The 19,271-nt window shown below is 45.5% G+C and overlaps 1 protein-coding gene across 1 annotated transcript in view; it reads right to left on the bottom strand.

Annotated features, from left to right (window-relative positions):
• LOC138666512 (zinc finger protein 721-like) overlaps nt 1–19,271 on the bottom strand; it is a 620,944-nt gene that overhangs the window by 30,100 nt on the left and 571,573 nt on the right. The window contains exons 8-9 of the mRNA XM_069754726.1: nt 8,320–8,372; nt 8,160–8,195 (exon numbers count right to left, since the gene is read on the bottom strand). Coding sequence (XP_069610827.1) covers nt 8,160–8,195; nt 8,320–8,372 — 89 coding nt within the window. The remainder of the gene's footprint in view (nt 1–8,159; nt 8,196–8,319; nt 8,373–19,271) is intronic.

Here is a 19,271-nt window from a genome sequence, read left to right as displayed (position 1 = left end):
CTGTTTGCCTTGGCAGCTGCTGCCTGGCACTGGCTGCTCCAGGTAAGTTTATCATTAACTAGGATCCCCAAGTCCTTCTCCCTGTCAGATTTACCCAGTGGTTTCCCGTTCAGTGTGTAATGGTGATATTGATTCCCTCTTCCCATGTGTATAACCTTACATTTATCATTGTTAAACCTCATCTGCCACCTTTCAGCCCAAGTTTCCAACTTATCCAGATCCATCTGTAGCAGAATACTATCTTCTCTTGTATTAACTGCTTTACATAGTTTTGTATCATCTGCAAATATCGATATTTTACTGTGTAAACCTTCTACCAGATCATTAATGAATATGTTGAAGAGAACAGGTCCCAATACTGACCCCTGCGGTACCCCACTGGTCACAGCGACCCAGTTAGAGACTATACCATTTATAACCACCCTCTGCTTTCTATCACTAAGCCAGTTACTAACCCATTTACACACATTTTCCCCCAGACCAAGCATTCTCATTTTGTGTACCAACCTCTTGTGCGGCACGGTATCAAACGCTTTGGAAAAATCGAGATATACCACGTCCAATGACTCACCGTGGTCCAGTCTATAGCTTACCTCTTCATAAAAACTGATTAGATTGGTTTGACAGGAGCGATTTCTCATAAACCCATGCTGATATGGAGTTAAACAGTTATTCTCATTGAGATAATCCAGAATAACATCCCTCAGAAACCCTTCAAATATTTTACCAACAATAGAGGTTAGACTTACTGGCCTATAATTTCCAGGTTCACTTTTAGAGCCCTTTTTGAATATTGGCACCACATTTGCTATGCGCCAGTCCTGCGGAACAGACCCTGTTGCTATAGAGTCACTAAAAATAAGAAATAATGGTTTATCTATTACATTACTTAGTTCTCTTAGTACTCGTGGGTGTATGCCATCCGGACCCGGAGATTTATCTATTTTAATCTTATTTAGCCGGTTTCGCACCTCTTCTTGGGTTAGATTGGTGACCCTTAATATAGGGTTTTCATTGTTTCTTGGGATTTCACCTAGCATTTCATTTTCCACCGTGAATACCGTGGAGAAGAAGGTGTTTAATATGTTAGCTTTTTCCTCGTCATCTACAACCATTCTTTCCTCACTATTTTTTAAGGGGCCTACATTTTCAGTTTTTATTCTTTTACTATTGATATAGTTGAAGAACAGTTTGGGATTAGTTTTACTCTCCTTAGCAATGTGCTTCTCTGTTTCCTTTTTGGCAGCTTTAATTAGTTTTTTAGATAAAGTATTTTTCTCCCTATAGTTTTTTAGAGCTTCAATGGTGCCATCCTGCTTTAGTAGTGCAAATGCTTTCTTTTTACTGTTAATTGCCTGTCTTACTTCTTTGTTTAGCCACATTGGGTTTTTCCTATTTCTAGTCCTTTTATTCCCACAAGGTATAAACCGCTTACACTGCCTATTTAGGATGTTCTTAAACATTTCCCATTTATTATCTGTATTCTCATTTCTGAGGATATTGTCCCAGTCTACCAGATTAAGGGCATCTCTAAGCTGTTCAAACTTTGCCTTCCTAAAGTTCAATGTTTTTGTGACTCCCTGACAAGTCCCCCTAGTGAAAGACAGGTGAAACTGCACAATATTGTGGTCGCTATTTCCTAAATGCCCAACCACCTGCAGATTTGTTATTCTGTCAGGTCTATTAGATAGTATTAGGTACTACTGTGTGTGTGTGGGGAGTGGTGTTACTGTGGAAATATAATCTTGTGTATGAGAGATGCCAGTACTGTTTAACATTATACTGTGTAAGGGCCGTCATACATAATGCATAAGTGGTGTAAGAATGTGTGTCTTAAGAAGAGAGAATCCTCAGGGCTGTGGGCCATTTGTACAAGAAGACTTCCAGCTGTCCCTCCCCTTCCCAACCAATGGGAGGAGGTAGAGTTTCAGGAAGAGTCTAGATGGTACACTGGGTATGGTGATCTGGATGGTGCATGTTACGTGTTACGGAACCACTCAGCACCCAGAATATGTTGTGCAGTTATATGTATGTATAATAGGTTCCATGTGAGATGCATGTCCCTAATGCATCAGCCCACAGGCTGCGCCCCTGGACAGAGGGGACATGATATTCCCCTTTTGTCCGCCCCCCACCTTTGTAATTCCCACAGTAAATATCGGCAGGCTCTGGCCACCTGCGGCTATTGTAATGTATGTCTGGCTTGCCGCTTTTCTATTGGCCTGCCCTCTGCATCTGTGTGATATATTCTGTGTCCTGTGAGTAAAGTGTTGTCAGACTGGAAATACGTGGAGAAGCAGTGATCTTTTATATGCCCCCATGTAACCAAGCAATTCCAGCCAGCGTCCTTCATTCAGACTCCAGCCAAAGCAGAGTGGACCTCCTGAAACACGGGGTGGTACTGAAAGAGGTACCCCAGCTTGGTAGACCACGTTACACTGGTGGCAGACAGTGGGATATGATACCCCTTCTACAGGAGAAAAGGAATGAATGGAAAACAACTACCAGAAGTTAAAGTGGACTACATTAAAAGATCTGGTGGAAGCCCGAGGGTTGATCGACAGCAACAAAACAAAAGCGGATTTGATAGCAGCCATCATGGAACACGACAGTGCAGCACCCCCCAATGTGAACGTGGAGGAGACTGAATTCCAGAGGGAGGTAAAGAACAGACTGGCGTTCTATGGCCCAAACCCTGCAGTAGAGATCATACGAGAGGTGATTGCTGATGTGCATACTGATCTGAAGGAAAAGATGGCCGAGCGGACCAGGATAGAGCTAGCCAAGATGGAGATGGCAGAGTGGACCAAAGTGGAGCTGGCCAAGATGGAGATGGCAGAGCGGAGAGAGGAGAGTCAGCGAACAAGGGGAGCTCTGGCCTTCGACCAGGTACCTTCAACAGTAAGCCACAAAAAGATCCAGTATAATGCCTTCTGACAGTTGGGGGAGGCAGAGGAAGACATTGATGGCTTTCTGCAGGACTTTGAGCGGCAGAGTGCCCTTCATCAAGTGAAGCCGGAGGAACGGGTTCAGATTCTGGCCAGCAAGCTGACAGGCTGGGCAGCGGACGCCTATCGCACGGTACCTGATGAGGACTGTATGGACTATGAGCGGATCAAAGAAGTGATCTTGGCCCGGTATGCGCTGACACCAGAGGCATACCGCCAAAAGTTCCACGGACTTATAAAAAGCGTAACCGATACCCACGCTGAATGGGCCTGTAAATTACGGCGATCACTGCTACAGTGGGTACAAGGGAGCCAAGCAACCACTAAGAAGGACTTCCTTCAGCTCTTCTTGTTGGAACGATTGTTTAATGGACTAACCCCCGAGACACAGGAATGGCTTTGGGACAGGTGGCCAACGACTCTTGAGGAAGCCGCTCGTCTGGTCGATTAACATCATGATGCCAGGAGGCCTGTTGTCCGGATCAAAGATGGTCACTAGGGGTCCGCCCATGGACCTGGAGGGCCCCAAACCACCGAAGATTGTAGGGGGACCAGCTAGAAACCTGGCCTACCACAGTCCCCCTGGGGCGTGATGCCACACCTGCTGTCAGCTGGGCCACCTGCAAAGACAATGTCCCAACCGGACTCAGCATACCCAGTGGCCAAAGGCTACCGTCAGCCGGGCTGCTGGACACTGCTACCAAGGCAAAGCTGACCTGGCATTGGGGGCTACGACTAACCAAGGGGTGGAAGAGATGGAGGAAGTGCTGCATGAAGTAGACCCCGTGCAGGCAGCCCAGGCAGATAATCAACAACAGCATCGACAGGTCATGTGGGTTAATGGGAAACGTATGCAGGGACTAAGAGATTCCGGGGCAAATTTGACCCTTGTGAAGCCTCATCTCGTCCGGGACCAAGAGAAGATGGACCGCATAGTAGCAGTCCATGTAGCAGGGGGAGCTATATATCGACTGCCTACTGCCAGGATTCACCTGAACTAGGGAGTCGGGGATGGCCTTGTTGAGGTCGGCTTGATGGAGGATTTGCCTGCAGACGTCTTGCTGGGAAATGACTTGGGGCCCATGTTGTCTGCCTTCTCGGTTGCCCCTCTGGCTGAGACATATCTTGTGACCACCCGGAGACAAGCTCGAGCTGCGGAGGCGGAATCACACTCAGAGGAGGCCAAGATAAGACATCCCAGCCCTACAAGTATTCCCATAGCCAGACACATTTCTTGGGCCACCCCAGATTAATTTAAGAGGGAGTTACTTGAGGATCCTACATTGGAGGGATATCGTGGGAAGGCACAGGAGGGGAGAGGGGTACTGGAAGGGGAACAGTTTGTATGGAAGCAGGGACTCCTCTACCGGATCACAGAGCAGCTCCACACAGGGACGAGCCCCACTATAAAACAACAGCTGGTAGCTGGTAGTTCCCAAGAAATATAGGCAGGAGTTACTGCGAATCTCTCATGACATACCCTTGGCCGGGCACTTCGGCGTCAGTCGCACCAGGCATCGTCTGACACAAAACTTCTTTTGGCCGGGGGTAACCTATGATGTTCGTCAGTACTGCCAGACCTGTGACAGTTGCCAGCGCATTGGCAAGAGGGGAGATCGATGCAAGGCCAAATTACGCCCCCTCCCCATTGTGGAGGAACCATTTAGCCGAGTAGCGGTCGATCTGATAGGGCCGTTAGCGAAACCCAGTCCGTCAGGGAAAAGGTATATACTGACAATGGTAGATTATGCCACACGGTATCCAGAGGCGGTTGCGTTACCTAACATACTCTTGAGACGGTGGCGGCCGCCCTCCTCCAGGTTTTCTCACGGGTTGGATTTCCCCAGGAGATTATCTCGGACCAGGGTACCCAGTTTACAGCAGAGGTGACCAACCAACTGTGGAAGCTGTTCGGCGTAAAGTCCATTAGAAGCGCCCCGTACCACCCACAAACCAATGGGTTGTGTGAACGCTTTAACGGGACGTTAAAACAACTCATTGGGACTTTTACCAGGACCTACAGGGACTGGGAGAAATTCTTGCCACACCTCCTGTTTGCCTATCGGGAGGTGCCCCAAGAATCCACGGGGTTCTCCACATTTGAGCTGGTATACGGGAGACGGGTAAGGGGACCCTAGACTTAGTGCTAGAACACTGGGAAGGGGAGGGCCTCATAGAAGGGATACCTATTGTACCCTATGTGCTGGAATTCCGGGAGCTGACCCAGGCGGTACGTGGGAACATGCAGGTGGCCCAGCGGCGCCAGCGCGTATGGTACGATCGGAGGGCCAGAGAGCGCACCTTGGAAATAGGGCAGAAGGTCCTGGTGTTAGAGCCCACTAGGCAGCACAAGTTCCAAGTTGCGTGGCAGGGGCCCTACCAGGTAGTGGGGAAAATAGCCGACACAACTTTTAATGTCGCCGATTGTGACAACCCCAGGGTTATCCACATGTTCCATGTGAATATACTGAAGCCCTGCCGGGAGCGCCCTGAAGAGGTAGTGGACATCTGTGCACCTGAAGCAGAGGATTTAGCCGGACTTCCCTTGCTGGATGTCTTAGGGGAAAGGACTCAGTCTAAAACATGGGACCAGGTACACTTGGATGAAGGTTGAGACCCAGGATCAGACCCCCCACGACAAAACCCCTTCTGCGTCCCTGAGTCTGTACGAGAGGGGATGCGACAAGAGATACAAGAGATGTTGCGTTTAGGGGTCATTGAAGAGTCAGATAGTCCCTGGGCATCCCCCGTAATGTTAGTGCCCAAGAAGGATGGGACTACATGGTTTTGTGTAGACTATCATAAGCTGAATGAGAAAACAGTGACGGATGCATATCCCATGCCGCGTGTGGATGAGTTGTTAGACCGGCTGGCGGGAGCAAAGTATTTGACCACCATCGATCTATGCAAAGCCTACTGGCAGATTCCCCTTAGTCCTGATGCTATTCCCAAGTCGGCATTTGTCACCCTGTTCGGCTTATTCCAGTTTCGAGTTATGCCATTCGGGATGAAGAATGCCTCGGCGACCTTCCAGAGGCTGGCTGACCGGCTTCTGGATGGTCTACAGGACTATGCTTGTGCCTACCTGGACGACATCGCCATCTACAGCGCGACATGGGAAGAGCATCTAAATCACCTAGAGACAGTATTGGACAGGATCCACAAGGCCGGAATCACCCTGAACCCTGTTCAGTATTTAGGGCATTGGGTGGGAAGTGGGAAACAGCGACCAGAAGCAGCCAAGATTGAGGCCATAGCCAAATGGCCCACCCCACGCACTAAAACCCAGGTCATGGCGTTTCTAGGGACAGCGGGGTATTACAGGAAATTCGTTCCCAATTACAGCAGCGTAGCCAAGCCCCTCACTGATCTGACCCGTAAGAACCAACCCCGCCAGGTAACCTGGACCCCAGAGTGTGAGGAAGCCTTCCGCCAACTAAAGGACGCCCTCACCAATACCCCTGTATTTGCCGCACCCGATCCAACTAAACGTTTCCTTGTTCACACAGACGCTTCTGTGTTTGGATTGGGGGCAGTACTGAGCCAAGTCGGGCCGGACGGCCAAGAACACCCGGTAGCTTACCTGAGTCGGAAACTACTACCCCGTGAAGTAAGCTATGCGGTAATCGAGAAGGAGTGCCTGGCGGTAGAATGGGCACTCAAAAAGTTGCAACCATATTTGTATGGATGACAGGTTTCCCTCCTAATGGACCATAATCCCCTAGTCTGGCTTAATCGGGTCTCCGGAGACAACGCCAGATTGCTGCGGTCGAGTTTAGCCCTACAACCTCTGGACTTCACCATCCACTACAGACCCGGCAAACAAAACGGTAACGACGATGGACTAAGTCGACAAACGGAACTTGTACCAACCCCATGAACTTCGGTCATCCCCAAACCGATCCGTTAAGGATCAGACTGTGTATGCCGATCGCGTCGCTGAAAAGGGGAGCCATGTTACGGAACCACTCAGCACCCAGAATATGTTGAGCAGTTATATGTATGTATAATAGGTTCCATGTGAGATGCATGTCCCTAATGCATCAGCCCACAGGCTGCGCCCCTGGGCAGAGGGGACACAATATTCCCCTTTTGTCCACCCCCACCTTTGTAATTCCCACAGTAAATATCGGCAGGATCCGGCCACCTGCGGCTATTGTAATGTATGTCTGGCTTGCCGCTTTTCTATTGGCCTGCCCTCTGCATCTGTGTGATATATTCTGTGTCCTGTGAGTAAAGTGTTGTCAGACTGGAAATACGTGGAGAAGCAGTGATCTTTTATATGCTCTCGTGTAACCAAGCAATTCCAGCCAGCGTCCTTCATTCAGACTCCAGCCAAAGCAGAGTGGACCTCCTGAAACACGGAGTGGTACTGAAAGAGGTACCTCAGCTTGGTAGAACCCGTTACAGTGCAAAGGCCAGTGCACCAATATGGGAGGAGATTTCACGCCAAGCAAAGGAACGGGCAGGACGTGTGGCAGTGAAAAATCTGAGGCCGAGGAGCCAGGCTGTGATAAAGCATTGAAGGCAGCAGGTTGTGGCGCGTTGGGAAACAGAACCTTGCTGGCACCATTTGAGTCCCAGAATCCAGGCTACGCCACCCAAGACCCTAGAACCAGATCTGAGCCTGTCAAGACCCAAAGTCCAGACTATGCCAGTCAAGGCACGAGAACCAAACCTCCGTACTTCGAGTATGAGAGACGTCTGCTGTTGGTCAAACACCGATGATCCGAGAGGAGATTCCACTTGGGAATGTACGACTGCAGTGAAGAGCGAGAGTCATGAGTGAGCAGGGCTGTTGCTTTCAGCACTGACGTAGAGTACAGGGGTTGGTCTGGGCTAGAAAAGAGACATTATTGAGGCCAGTTGAAGTGAAGGCGGTCCAGTGAGCTTTGTCAGGAGGAAATGTGGCCTAAATACATCGGGACCATAACCCTTGTCGGTAGCTAAAGTAACATATTGTTAGAGGCTGCCATTATAGCTAGAGTGAGAATTCATTGTATATCTGATATTGTATATTTCACTTCGTACATTATTCACTGTTGCCATAGTGATCACAATTCCCATTACCAGGGAAACAAGTAATTATATTGGTTACTTCCGGTTTGTCAGTGTGTTGTTTCTGGTCACCTGTTTACAGGGGCATAATGGGGGCATTATACTGTGTGGGGGCCAGGAAAGGGACCCTGTACTATGAGAACAATCCATTACCTCACTTCCTGTCTTCCATAGTTGGATCTTCTGTATCTAACAGGAAACAGAACAAAAAAGTTTTGATTCTTATAAAGTGGGAACAAAAACCCAAACGAGTCTCAGTGCTGAAGGGGTTAATGTCCCCCACACCCAGTAATGGTGAATCTCCAGCACCTACCTCCACCTGCAGAGCCGCACACCACATATATGGCTGCTCTGTGCGCACAGGACCTGTGATGAGGTCACAGGAGGGGAGGAGTCAGGGGTCACATGATCAGGGGCCTCAGTGTATGCAGGACTCTGCTGTGCTGGTTGTCATGGTGCTGGATGAGGGGAAGTTTATGTGTGGGGTCAGGAGGGGTTTACAGGGTGGATGTAGCAGAGCCGTGTGTGTACGAGGTGTACGGAGCTGAGGCGTGTGTGTACGAGGTCTACAAAGCGGAGCCGCGTGTGTACGAGGTGTACGGAATGAAGCCGAGTGTGTACGAGGTGTCCAGAGCGGAGCCTACGGAGCAGAGCCACGTGTGTACGAGGTGTACGGAGCGGACCCGCATGTGTACAAAGCAGAGCCATATGTGTACGGAGCCGAGACGTGTGTGCACGAGGTGTATGGAGCGGAGTCTGTATCATAAGGCTCATACTTCAATACCCGGCACTGCACCTGGCACAGAGGAGCAGAGCGAGAGGATGCATGTATTCCTATGCAGCCGCATGCTTCGATCTGAGTGCCGGCAGCAGCGCCGGGTATTGCCGTGCGAGACTCATCCGAGTCTCGCGCACGTACAGTATGAGCCCTCATAGAAACAATTGCAAATCTATAAGCCATCTCCTTATCAATCTTTGTGATTACAAAGTATGTTTCTCAAATAATGTGTCCAGTTCAATCTGTTTCCTAAATATCTGCAAAAAATGTCCTCCAGAAATGATGGCTCTTCAAAAAAATATTACATAATTAATTTCGACGAGGCTATGGTAGATAGTAGACTTTTGACACTCTTTCGAAAAGTGCAAAAGACTTTGTAGAACGTTTTTGTGACCAGCTGCTGGTCCTTAAAAAGTTAGCCCAAAGCCCAGAAGTAAATTTCAATTAATAACTTTTGTACTTCAGTTCATTGTTAAATTGCCCACTATTCACTCTGTACTGAACTTAATGTTCTGCTTATATTACCCACTTCCTATGACGATTCGTTTGAGAATCCTCCGTGCATAATCGAATACTCAAAACAATTCATCATCTGATGGCTGAAACTGCTGTCACTCCACCTTCCGCCCTGAAAAGAGGCGACATTGAAGGGAAGAGGGCTGTGACTTTGCTGCCCTGAAACAAAGAGTCATCAGTGACGCTCATTTCAGGGGTTCGTCCCTTGTGCAATGTCTCTCCCAGTGACCTGTGTGATGAGCGCAGTGTCCAGTCTATTGTCTGCTTAGCTGAATAGTAATAAGTCGACTCTGCTTACAGTCATAAATAAAATACAACAGTGTAGTTCTGATATCCGAGTGCTTACTTCATGATTCATAGCTGTTCATTTGTTCCCAAAAAATTAATTTCAGTGATAAAAATTGACATCCTACCAAGTTTGAGCAAGGTCTACTACTTGTCGGATGGCTCTTCTGCACATCATAAAAAAAGGAAAAACTTTATAAATGTTTGCCATAACAAGAAGGATTTTGGAGTGGAAGCTGAATGGCCCTTTTATGCCACAGTTCATGGCAAAGGTGTATGTGATGGTTTAGGAGGCCCAGGGAAATGTCTTGCCGCTCGGGCCAGCCTCCAGAGGACATTCAGACCAAATCTTATCACCCATGCAACTTTTCAACTGGAGTGAGAAAAATATTCCTAACATCCAGTTCATGTACTGTACAAACCAGAACTGCGAAGAAGAGGAGAGTTTGTTACAACATTGGTTTCTGTAAGCAGATATATTAAAAACAACCCAAATCAGATATAACTCAGGTGGAGTCAAACCCCATAACTCATAACAGCCGGACAGGCAGACACAAGGAAACGGCCATTGTTAGGAAGAGATTGTGGACAAGATCACATTTCACCCAGTATAAGGGACAAAGTGATGATAAATGAAAAAATGCAAGAGTGTAGTAGGGTCTTATCTAGTATAAATAATTGGTACAGGAGTGTTAGAACTGCTCAAATAATAGAGGAGTGTGAGACACAACACATGTAAAACTCAGAATCCAGATACTGTGGCTTCCCGGGGATGTCAGAAATAGATGTCGGGAAAGGAAGTTGTTCTGCGCTCTCTGGAGTCACAACAAACCAGTAGTAAGGATAAAAATTTAGGTTTATTTGTCTCCGCGTTTCAGAGTCCACCAACTCCTTCCTCAGGACGACCATACATAACAATGAGATAATCAACATACAAGGTATAAATATAAAACTCTAAGAAAAAGGGTTCTAAGGAACAGAGGGAGGGGTGTATATAGTCACATGTCTATTACAGGCACATGTCTAATACTATCATGTCTTATTACAGTCACATGCGTCAAACGCAGCGTCCAGAAGTTACAGCATAGTGGAGATTTCATGAAATCCCATCTCCACTATGCATTAAAAGACGCAGGCGGCAGACCCGCATAAACGGACATGTGGCGCGTCTTTCCAGAACGCAGCATGTCTGTTTACAATGAGATGACGCTCCATCGCCACACCGTAAATTTCCCATAGACAATCATTAGATGCGGGAAAAGCGCATCTAATGATTACTCACATGTGTAGTAACTGCGTTATCGCAGCTTACTATGCATGTCTACTAATTTACATAGTCTCTTACCTGTCACACCGCTGGAAGTCTGCGTCCACTGCAGTTCTCGCGATGACTGAGCTCATCGCGAGAACTGCCGTGCTCATGGCCGCCGGGGTTATCTCCAGTCACTAGGCTAGTTCTCATGGTCAGCTGATGGCAAGAACAAGAATGTAGGTGATCGCCGGAGAGTTATCTCCAGCGGTCAGCTACAAGCTCTATGTCTGGATATCAGACATCCAGATGTAGCAGAGCTGGAGTCGTCGTGGGACACTCATTAAGGACTGCGTCGGACCAGGGAGTATACTGTTGGTTTATAGTTTTTTTTTAGAGATCGATGGCTTCGCTTGGATTACCAGTATAATAAAGATGGCAAAACTGTGTGGTGTTTTATTTCATTAAAATACTTTATTCTGCCTGTGTTGTGTTTATTTAACCCTTTACAAACTATAGGATTAGTAATTGATAGGTATCTTATTGACGCCTCTCCATTACTAAGCCGGCTTAATGTCACCTTACAAAGGTGACATTAACCCCTTTTTTACCCCATAGGCCACTGCTACAGTCTTAAGAGATGCGCCATTTCTGGGGCGGCTGTGAGCTGATGTATTTAGCTGGGAGGCGGCCAATATCCATGGCCCCTTCCTAGACTATGAATATCAGCCCGCAGCTGTCTGAATAGCCTTTTTCGGCTATAAATAATAGGGGACCACACATCATTTTTTTTTTTGGTGGGGTCCCCCTATTTTAATAGCCAGTAAAGGCTAAATATACAGCTGCAGGTTGATATTCAAAGCCTGGGAAGATCCATGGATTACCCGCTTCCCAAGCTATAAACATTGGCCCCCAGTCACTGGCTTTCCCTCTCTGGTGCAGAAAATTGCGCGGGAGCCCACGCCATTTTTTTACAAAAAATTAAACAGATCTTGCATTTAAGGCCAGGATCAAACTTGCAAGAAACGAGTATTGCACCTCAGAACTCGGCACTCGGACTGGAGGGTTCAGCTGTATAGAAATACATAAAGCCGCACACTCCGGTCCCGAGTGCCGGCGGCAGTGCCAGGTATTGAGTTGCGAGACTCATGCGAGTTTCTTGCAAGTGTGACTTCGGCCTAACGCAGATTTTGTGTGTGTCTTTATTTAAAGCCGGGATCACACATGCGAGTAACTGGGACGAGTCTCGCATCTTAAATCCCGTCACTGCCGTCGTTTCTCGGGAGCGGAGAGGGCGGCTGCATAGAAATACATGCAGCCGCACGCTCCGGTCCTGAGTGCCGCGTATTAAGAATCGAGACTCGTCTGAGTTTCTCGCATGTGTGATCCCGGCCTAACTCTTTATGTTCCATTTTATTATGTTTCTTACTAAACATCGGGCTTGGTATTATCTATCTACAGTGCCTTGCGAAAGTATTCAGTTCCCTGGAACTTTTCAACCTTTTCCCACATATCATGCTTCATACATAAAGATACCAAATGTAAAATTTTGGTGAAGAATCAACAACAAATGGAACAGAATTGTGAAGTTGAACAAAATTTATTTGTTATTTTAAATTTTTGTGGAAATTCAAAAAATGAAAATTGGGGTGTGCAATATTATTCGGCCCCTTTAACTTAATACTTTTTTGCGCCACCTTTTGCTGCGATTACAGCTGCAAGTCGCTTGGGGTATGTCTCTATCAGTTTTGTACATAGAGAGACTGAAATTCTTGCCCATTATTCCTTGGAAAACAGCTTGAGCTCAGTGATGTTTGATGGAGATCGTTTGTGAACAGCAGTTTTCAGCTCTTTCCACAGATTCTCGATTGGATTGAGGTCGGGACTTTGACTTGGCCATTCTAACACCTGGATACGTTTATTTGTGAACCATTCCATTGTAGATTTTGCTTTATGTTTGGGATCATTGTCTTGTTGGAAGACAAATCTCCGTCCCAGTCTCAGGTCTTTTCAGACTCCAACAGGTTTTTTTGAAGAAAGGTCCTGTATTTGGCTCCATCCATCTTCCCGTCAATTTTAACCATCTTCCCTGTCCCTGCTGAAGAAAAGCAAGCCCAAACCATGATGCTGCCACCACCATGTTTGACAGTGGGGATGGTGTGTTCAGGGTGATGAGCTGTGCTGCCTTTACGCTAACCACATCGTTTGGCATTGTTGCCAAAAAGTTCGATTTTGGTTTCATCTGACCGGAGCACCTTCTTCCACATGTTTGGTGTGTCTCCCAGGTGGCTTGTTGCAAACTTTAAACAACACTTTTTATGGATATCTTTGAGAAATGGCTTTTTTCTTGCCACTCTTCCATAAAGGCCAGATTTGTGCAGCGTCCGACTGATTGGTGTCCTATTGACAGACTGTCCCACCTCAGCTGTAGATCTCTGCAGTTCATCCAGAGTGATCATGGGCCTCTTGGCTGCATCTCTGATCAGTCTTCTCCTTGTTTGAGATGAAAGTTTAGAGGGACGGTCTGGTCTTTGTAGATTTGCAGTGGTATGATACTCCTTCCATTTCAATATGATCGCTTGCACAGTGCTCCTTGGGATGTTTAAAGTTTTGGAAATCATTTTGTATCCAAATTCGGCTTCAAACTTCTCCACAACAGTATCACGGATCTGCCTGTTGTGTTCCTTGGTCTTCATGATGCTCTCTGTACAGATTCTCGATTGGATTGAGGTCTGGACTTTGACTTGGCCATTCTAACACCTGGATACATTTATTTGTGAACCATTCCATTGTAGATTTTGCTTTATGTTTGGGATCATTGTCTTGTTGGAAGACAAATCTCCGTCCCAGTCTCAGGTCTTTTGCAGACTCCAACAGGTTTTCTTCAAGAATGGTCCTGTATTTGGCTCCATCCATCTTGCCATAATTTTTAACCATCTTCCCTGTCCCTGCTGAAGAAAAGCAGGCCCAAAGCATGATGCTGCCACCACGTTTGACAGTGGGGATGGTGTGTTCAGGGCGATGAGCTGTGTTGCCTTTAGGACAAAATTGGATCATTCAGAGATCCACAATGAACTTCTGGAGTGAGTTTGCTGCACTGAAAGTAAAGGGGCCGAATAATATTGCACGCCCCACTTTTCAGTTTCTGAATTTCCACAAAAATTTAAAATAACAAATAAATTTCGTTCAACTTCACAATTGTGTTCCACTTGTTGTTGATTCTTCTCTTCACGAAAAATTTACATGTGGTATCTTTATGTTTGAAGCATGATATGTGGGAAAAGGTTGAAAAATTCCAGGGAGCCGAATACTTTCGCAAGGCACTGTATCATGTGTCTATCTATTATCTATCTATCTATTGATATATCTAGCTATGATATTTCTATTATCTATCTATCTGTGTGTGTAAACATTATTCTTCAATGGAATATGTAAAAGAAAAAAGGATGGACAAGGAAATTACATAACAATTCGTTTTTTTTTTGTATATCTTTATTTAGCTTACAAAACACATACGTACAAATCCGCATGAAAAAAACGCATCAAAAACGCATCAAAAATGCAGATGACCTGCCAGTGACCTCAGATGCAGATTTTAGGCTAAGTGCACATTTGTGTATATGTGTTCAGCGTATCATCTGCATACGCAAACGCATAAAAAAAGTGTGCAAACGCATGCTTTTACAGTGCTTTTTATGCTTATTGGCTTATGCATGAAGGAAAAAAAAAACACTGTGTGTGCATGCATTTGTAGGCGTTTTTTGCCTGCGTTTGTGTTTTTATGCGTTTGCGTTCCAAGAGGGCGTGTCTCAATCAGTTTCTGGACATGCGCAGTCCGAAGTACGCAAGCGCATCGAATGCATGCATACACAAGGACATGCGTACGCATGCGTTCCCATAGACAGTAATGCATTTTTTAAACACATTCATCCGCATGCCTGCGCATATTTGATGAATTTTTGACGATTCCAAAAATGCAATATGGTGCGTTCGCTGGACCCCGCCGCACACCGTGAAACGACGCATGCGTACGCAGATGCATTCGAACTGATGCAAACGCATGTCCCTGCGTACGCCATGTTAAAGATAAGTACGCATGATGCATGAGGATCTGTGTGGATGATACGCTGCGCAGAGATGCAAATGTGAAACCACCCTTACCTGTGTCAAATCCTGAGCAAATACTGAGCCATTCCTGACCGTAGAAACATACCCTAACAGTCACATGTCTTATTACAGTCACATGTCTTTTACAATCACATCTTATTACAGACACGTCTTAGTTACATGTCTTACAGTCACATGTCTTATTACAATTACATGTCTTATTACAATCACATGTCTTACTACAGTCACATGTCTATTACAGTTACATGTCTTATTAAAATCACAAGTCGTATTACAGTTACATGTCTTATTACGGTCACATCTCTTATTACAGTCGCATCTCTTATTACAGTCACATGTCTATAACAATCACGTCTTATTACAGTCACATGTCTATTACAATCACGTCTTATTACAGTCACATGTCTTATTACAGTCACATGTCTATTACAGTCACGTTTATTACGGTCACATGTCTTATTATAGTCACATGTCTATTAGTCACGTTTATTACAGTCACGTCTTATTATAGTCACATGTCTATTACAATTGCTCTTATTACAGTCACATGTCTATTTCAGACACATGTCTATTTCACTCACATGTCTATTACAATCACATGTCTATTACAATCACATGTCTTATTACAGTCACGTGCCTATTACAGTCATACGTCAATTACATATAAAATGTACAAAAAACAAAATAAGCAAAAATCCTAAAAGTGCATCTAAATAACACAAGGTTCTTAGTAATACTGTTTTTGATCAAAAATAGCATGACTTTTGGATATGGGATGGACCCCACTCCTTCTTAAAACCACCATAACTACTGTAAACCTAGGTACTAAAATAAATACACAAAACACATTATTTTGGTTGTCAAAATGGCCACAGCTTTTATTCAAATCACAGGATTAAATAATCACAGTAGGAGTCAGGTGGAGTGCTAGTACATTGGGATTCACAAGTACTGCGATATCCCCAGCTGTCTGACATACAGCACCAGGACAGACAGCCATAAAGGGGCGGCACGCACTGGCTTGCCATTCAAGCAGAGCCAGTAAACTTTCAGGGCACCAATGACCCTATTATCCTCACCCTGTGCTTAACCACTGTGCCCGCCCCTGATTGATGTTACCATTACAACGTCCTTGAGGCTGGCCACCAAAGCCGAGCCTGCTCACCACCATGAGGTTTTACATCCTCTATTAGTTAAAATGAGTCCACCTTAACTTGTCTGCAACTTCCACCTGACTCCTAAACCGCAAAGCCGTGACGGGTTATAAATTCCAAGTCTCATTTGACACTTTTTTTTTTTTTTTTTTATAATTAAATCATTTTTGCAAACTTAAAAATTAGGAGTCCCTGCAAAAGCATTAATGGGACTAAACTTGGCAAACCCCCGACTCACAAAGAGTCATCCTACAGCGCTCAGGAGAGGAAAAAACCCCTGTGGAGGAAACCTCCAGGGAACCATGGCTGAAGGATTGCCCTTCCCTTGGGCTTAGAAGGTTGCCACAAATAATAACTCTTTATAGCCAATATACAATTGAACCTGGTACAAGATATACAATGACAAATTCAAAAATACAACAAAGCATTTATCATTATACAAGCAATAATTAAAAAGTGTAAGGACAGAGATTATAAACAGGGCGGGAGGGCGGGTAATGTTTCCTCCTGTCCATCGTGTGAGAGAAAGAGGGAGAGCCAGAGTTGCCTCCCCTATATAAGCCCCACCCTCCTCACAGTAATACACCAGGCACAAACATCTAAACTCCTTCCTCTTAAAGCAACATCACTCTTGTTTAAAATCTACACTGCAATACAAACAAAGGCTGCAGGAGTTCTCAGTCCACCCATCCCCAAGTCATGTCCACCTCCGTCTAGTCTCCGGTGGTTTCTTGACTTTTGGATATGGGATGGACCCCACTCCTTCTTAAAACCACCATAACTACTGTAAACCTAGGTACTAAAACAAATACACAAAACACATTATTTTGGTTGTCAAAATGGCCACAGCTTTTATTCAAATCACAGGATTAAATAATCACAGTAGGAGTCAGGTGGAGTGCTAGTACATTGGGATTCACAAGTACTGCGATATCCCCAGCTGTCTGACATACAGCACCAGGACAGACAGCCATAAAGGGGCGGCACGCACTGGCTTGCCATTCAAGCAGAGCCAGTAAACTTTCAGGGCACCAATGACCCTATTATCCTCACCCTGTGCTTAACCACTGTGCCCGCCCCTGATTGATGTTACCATTACAACGTCCTTGAGGCTGGCCACCAAAGCCGAGCCTGCTCACCACCATGAGGTTTTACATCCTCTATTAGTTAAAATGAGTCCACCTTAACTTGTCTGCAACTTCCACCTGACTCCTAAACCGCCACCAGCGAGGCCATTTGACACCTTGAATGGACTCGACCCCCATCACCCATGCCTAATAAAGTCATCAACCAGATCTGCATGCTATGGAAAGACTGTGCATATAAGGAACAAAATTCCAGGACTGCAACAGATTAATTTTAACAATGCAACACTACCAAATTATGATCGATAATATGGTAACTACAGCAAAATAACAGCCGCTAAACACCCTGCAATGTGGATCCTATAATAGGGAATGCAGAAACTAAACCATAACAAAGGGGTAGCCACAGTCTGACTACCTGTATAATGACATCTGTGATGCCTCAAAAACTATTATACTGCATGTATTGTAGCCAGCTCTAATAACTCACTAATTCACAGATTTCAGTTCAAGAAACCACCATTACATACAGTAGCTGGGCTGTGCAGTAACCCCAGTGATGAGTGTATATAAAGAGAAAGATACTATAAACAAGGAGTAATTAAAAGCCATACACAATATAAAATCGACATTATAACCGATCATTAAATAATTTAAATAATTTCTGCAATATTTGGACATGGTAAATGAAATAAGCCTATTGCAGAAAAGTCTACAAAGACATTATTAATAACCTTGCCACGCCATTGTTAATTGCTTTACAGGCACTTGATAACATATACCATTAACCTTCTCCAACTGGGACAAAGGCATTGGGAATAGGCACATTGCCCTTCGTGTCAATGCACTTGATGTCTTCACCCCTAGCCGCTCCCACTGGCTAAAGGGCATCGGGATGCATTTTATTACTTTTCTCTTAGTCACTCCCACTGACTCCAGGGCATCCATATTAGGTACATTGCTCTTCAGTTTGATGCTCCAGATTACTGCATTCTCCAGACAACAACCTTGAAAGAAATAGGAGTTGGTCAATATAAACAGTCAAAATCAGTGCCTCAGCATTCTCAAGTCACAGGTACTATTCAGGACCTCGTCCAACACACCAGGCATATGACCTGTCCAGGTGCTATTCAGGACGTCAGTCCAACACCCCAGGCATATAACCTGTCCAGGTGCTATTCAGGACATCAGTCCAACATCCCAGGCATATGACCTGTCCAGGTGCTATTCAGGACGTCAGTCCAATACCCCAGGCATATAACCTGTCCAGGTGCTATTCAGAACATAGTCCAACACCCCAGGCATATGACCTGTCCAGGTACTATTCAGGACCTCGTCCAACACCCCAGGCATATAACCCAATTTGTATGCATGTAGAATATGATTGCCATGACCACAGGGACTTTACCCTAACAGGGTCTTGTAAGATATAAATGCTTCTGGAGACCAGGGGGCCATACCATGATGGTCACTCTTCCACACCAGGGGGCCATACCAAAGATGGTTACATCTCCATTCCACGGGGTCATACTATGATGTACACCCCTCCATCCAGGGGCCACACCCGAGATGTTTACTCCTCCACACAAGGGGTGATACTATGATGAACACCCCCCCCTAAACAGAGGGTCCATACCTGAGATGGTTACCCCTACTGACCAAATTATAATTAGCTTCAAGGACCCACTAAAAAAGAAACAAATAAGTGCTTTTTTTTTTTCTTTTTTTAATACACACCTTTATTAATACAAACATACAATAACCCAACAAAGCATAAATAACCTTAGCTAGCTGGGAGGAGTCCTTGAAGCTCATAAGATCTGGAGATTACCAAGCATAAAGTGAACATAAAATGTACCAACAATTACTCCCAGCCGTTACCCCACTGGCTCGGGAGCACCATAACCACAGGGTTCCAATGTTCACTTGAACTTCCTGAGGATCCGACAAACCTTTGCCGAAACTCCCCTCCACATTTCACCAGATCAGAACCATATTTAATACCAAAAGGAAGAATCCATATCCCAATGGATCCCCCAGACCAATTTGTAACGAACTTCAAGGAACCCC

The sequence above is a fragment of the Ranitomeya imitator genome, chromosome 2 (genome assembly GCF_032444005.1).
Source record: "Ranitomeya imitator isolate aRanImi1 chromosome 2, aRanImi1.pri, whole genome shotgun sequence".
NCBI classification, from domain to species: domain Eukaryota; kingdom Metazoa; phylum Chordata; class Amphibia; order Anura; family Dendrobatidae; genus Ranitomeya; species Ranitomeya imitator.
Note: the sequence above shows the minus strand (reverse complement) of the source record. Positions and strands in the feature narration are given on the sequence as shown.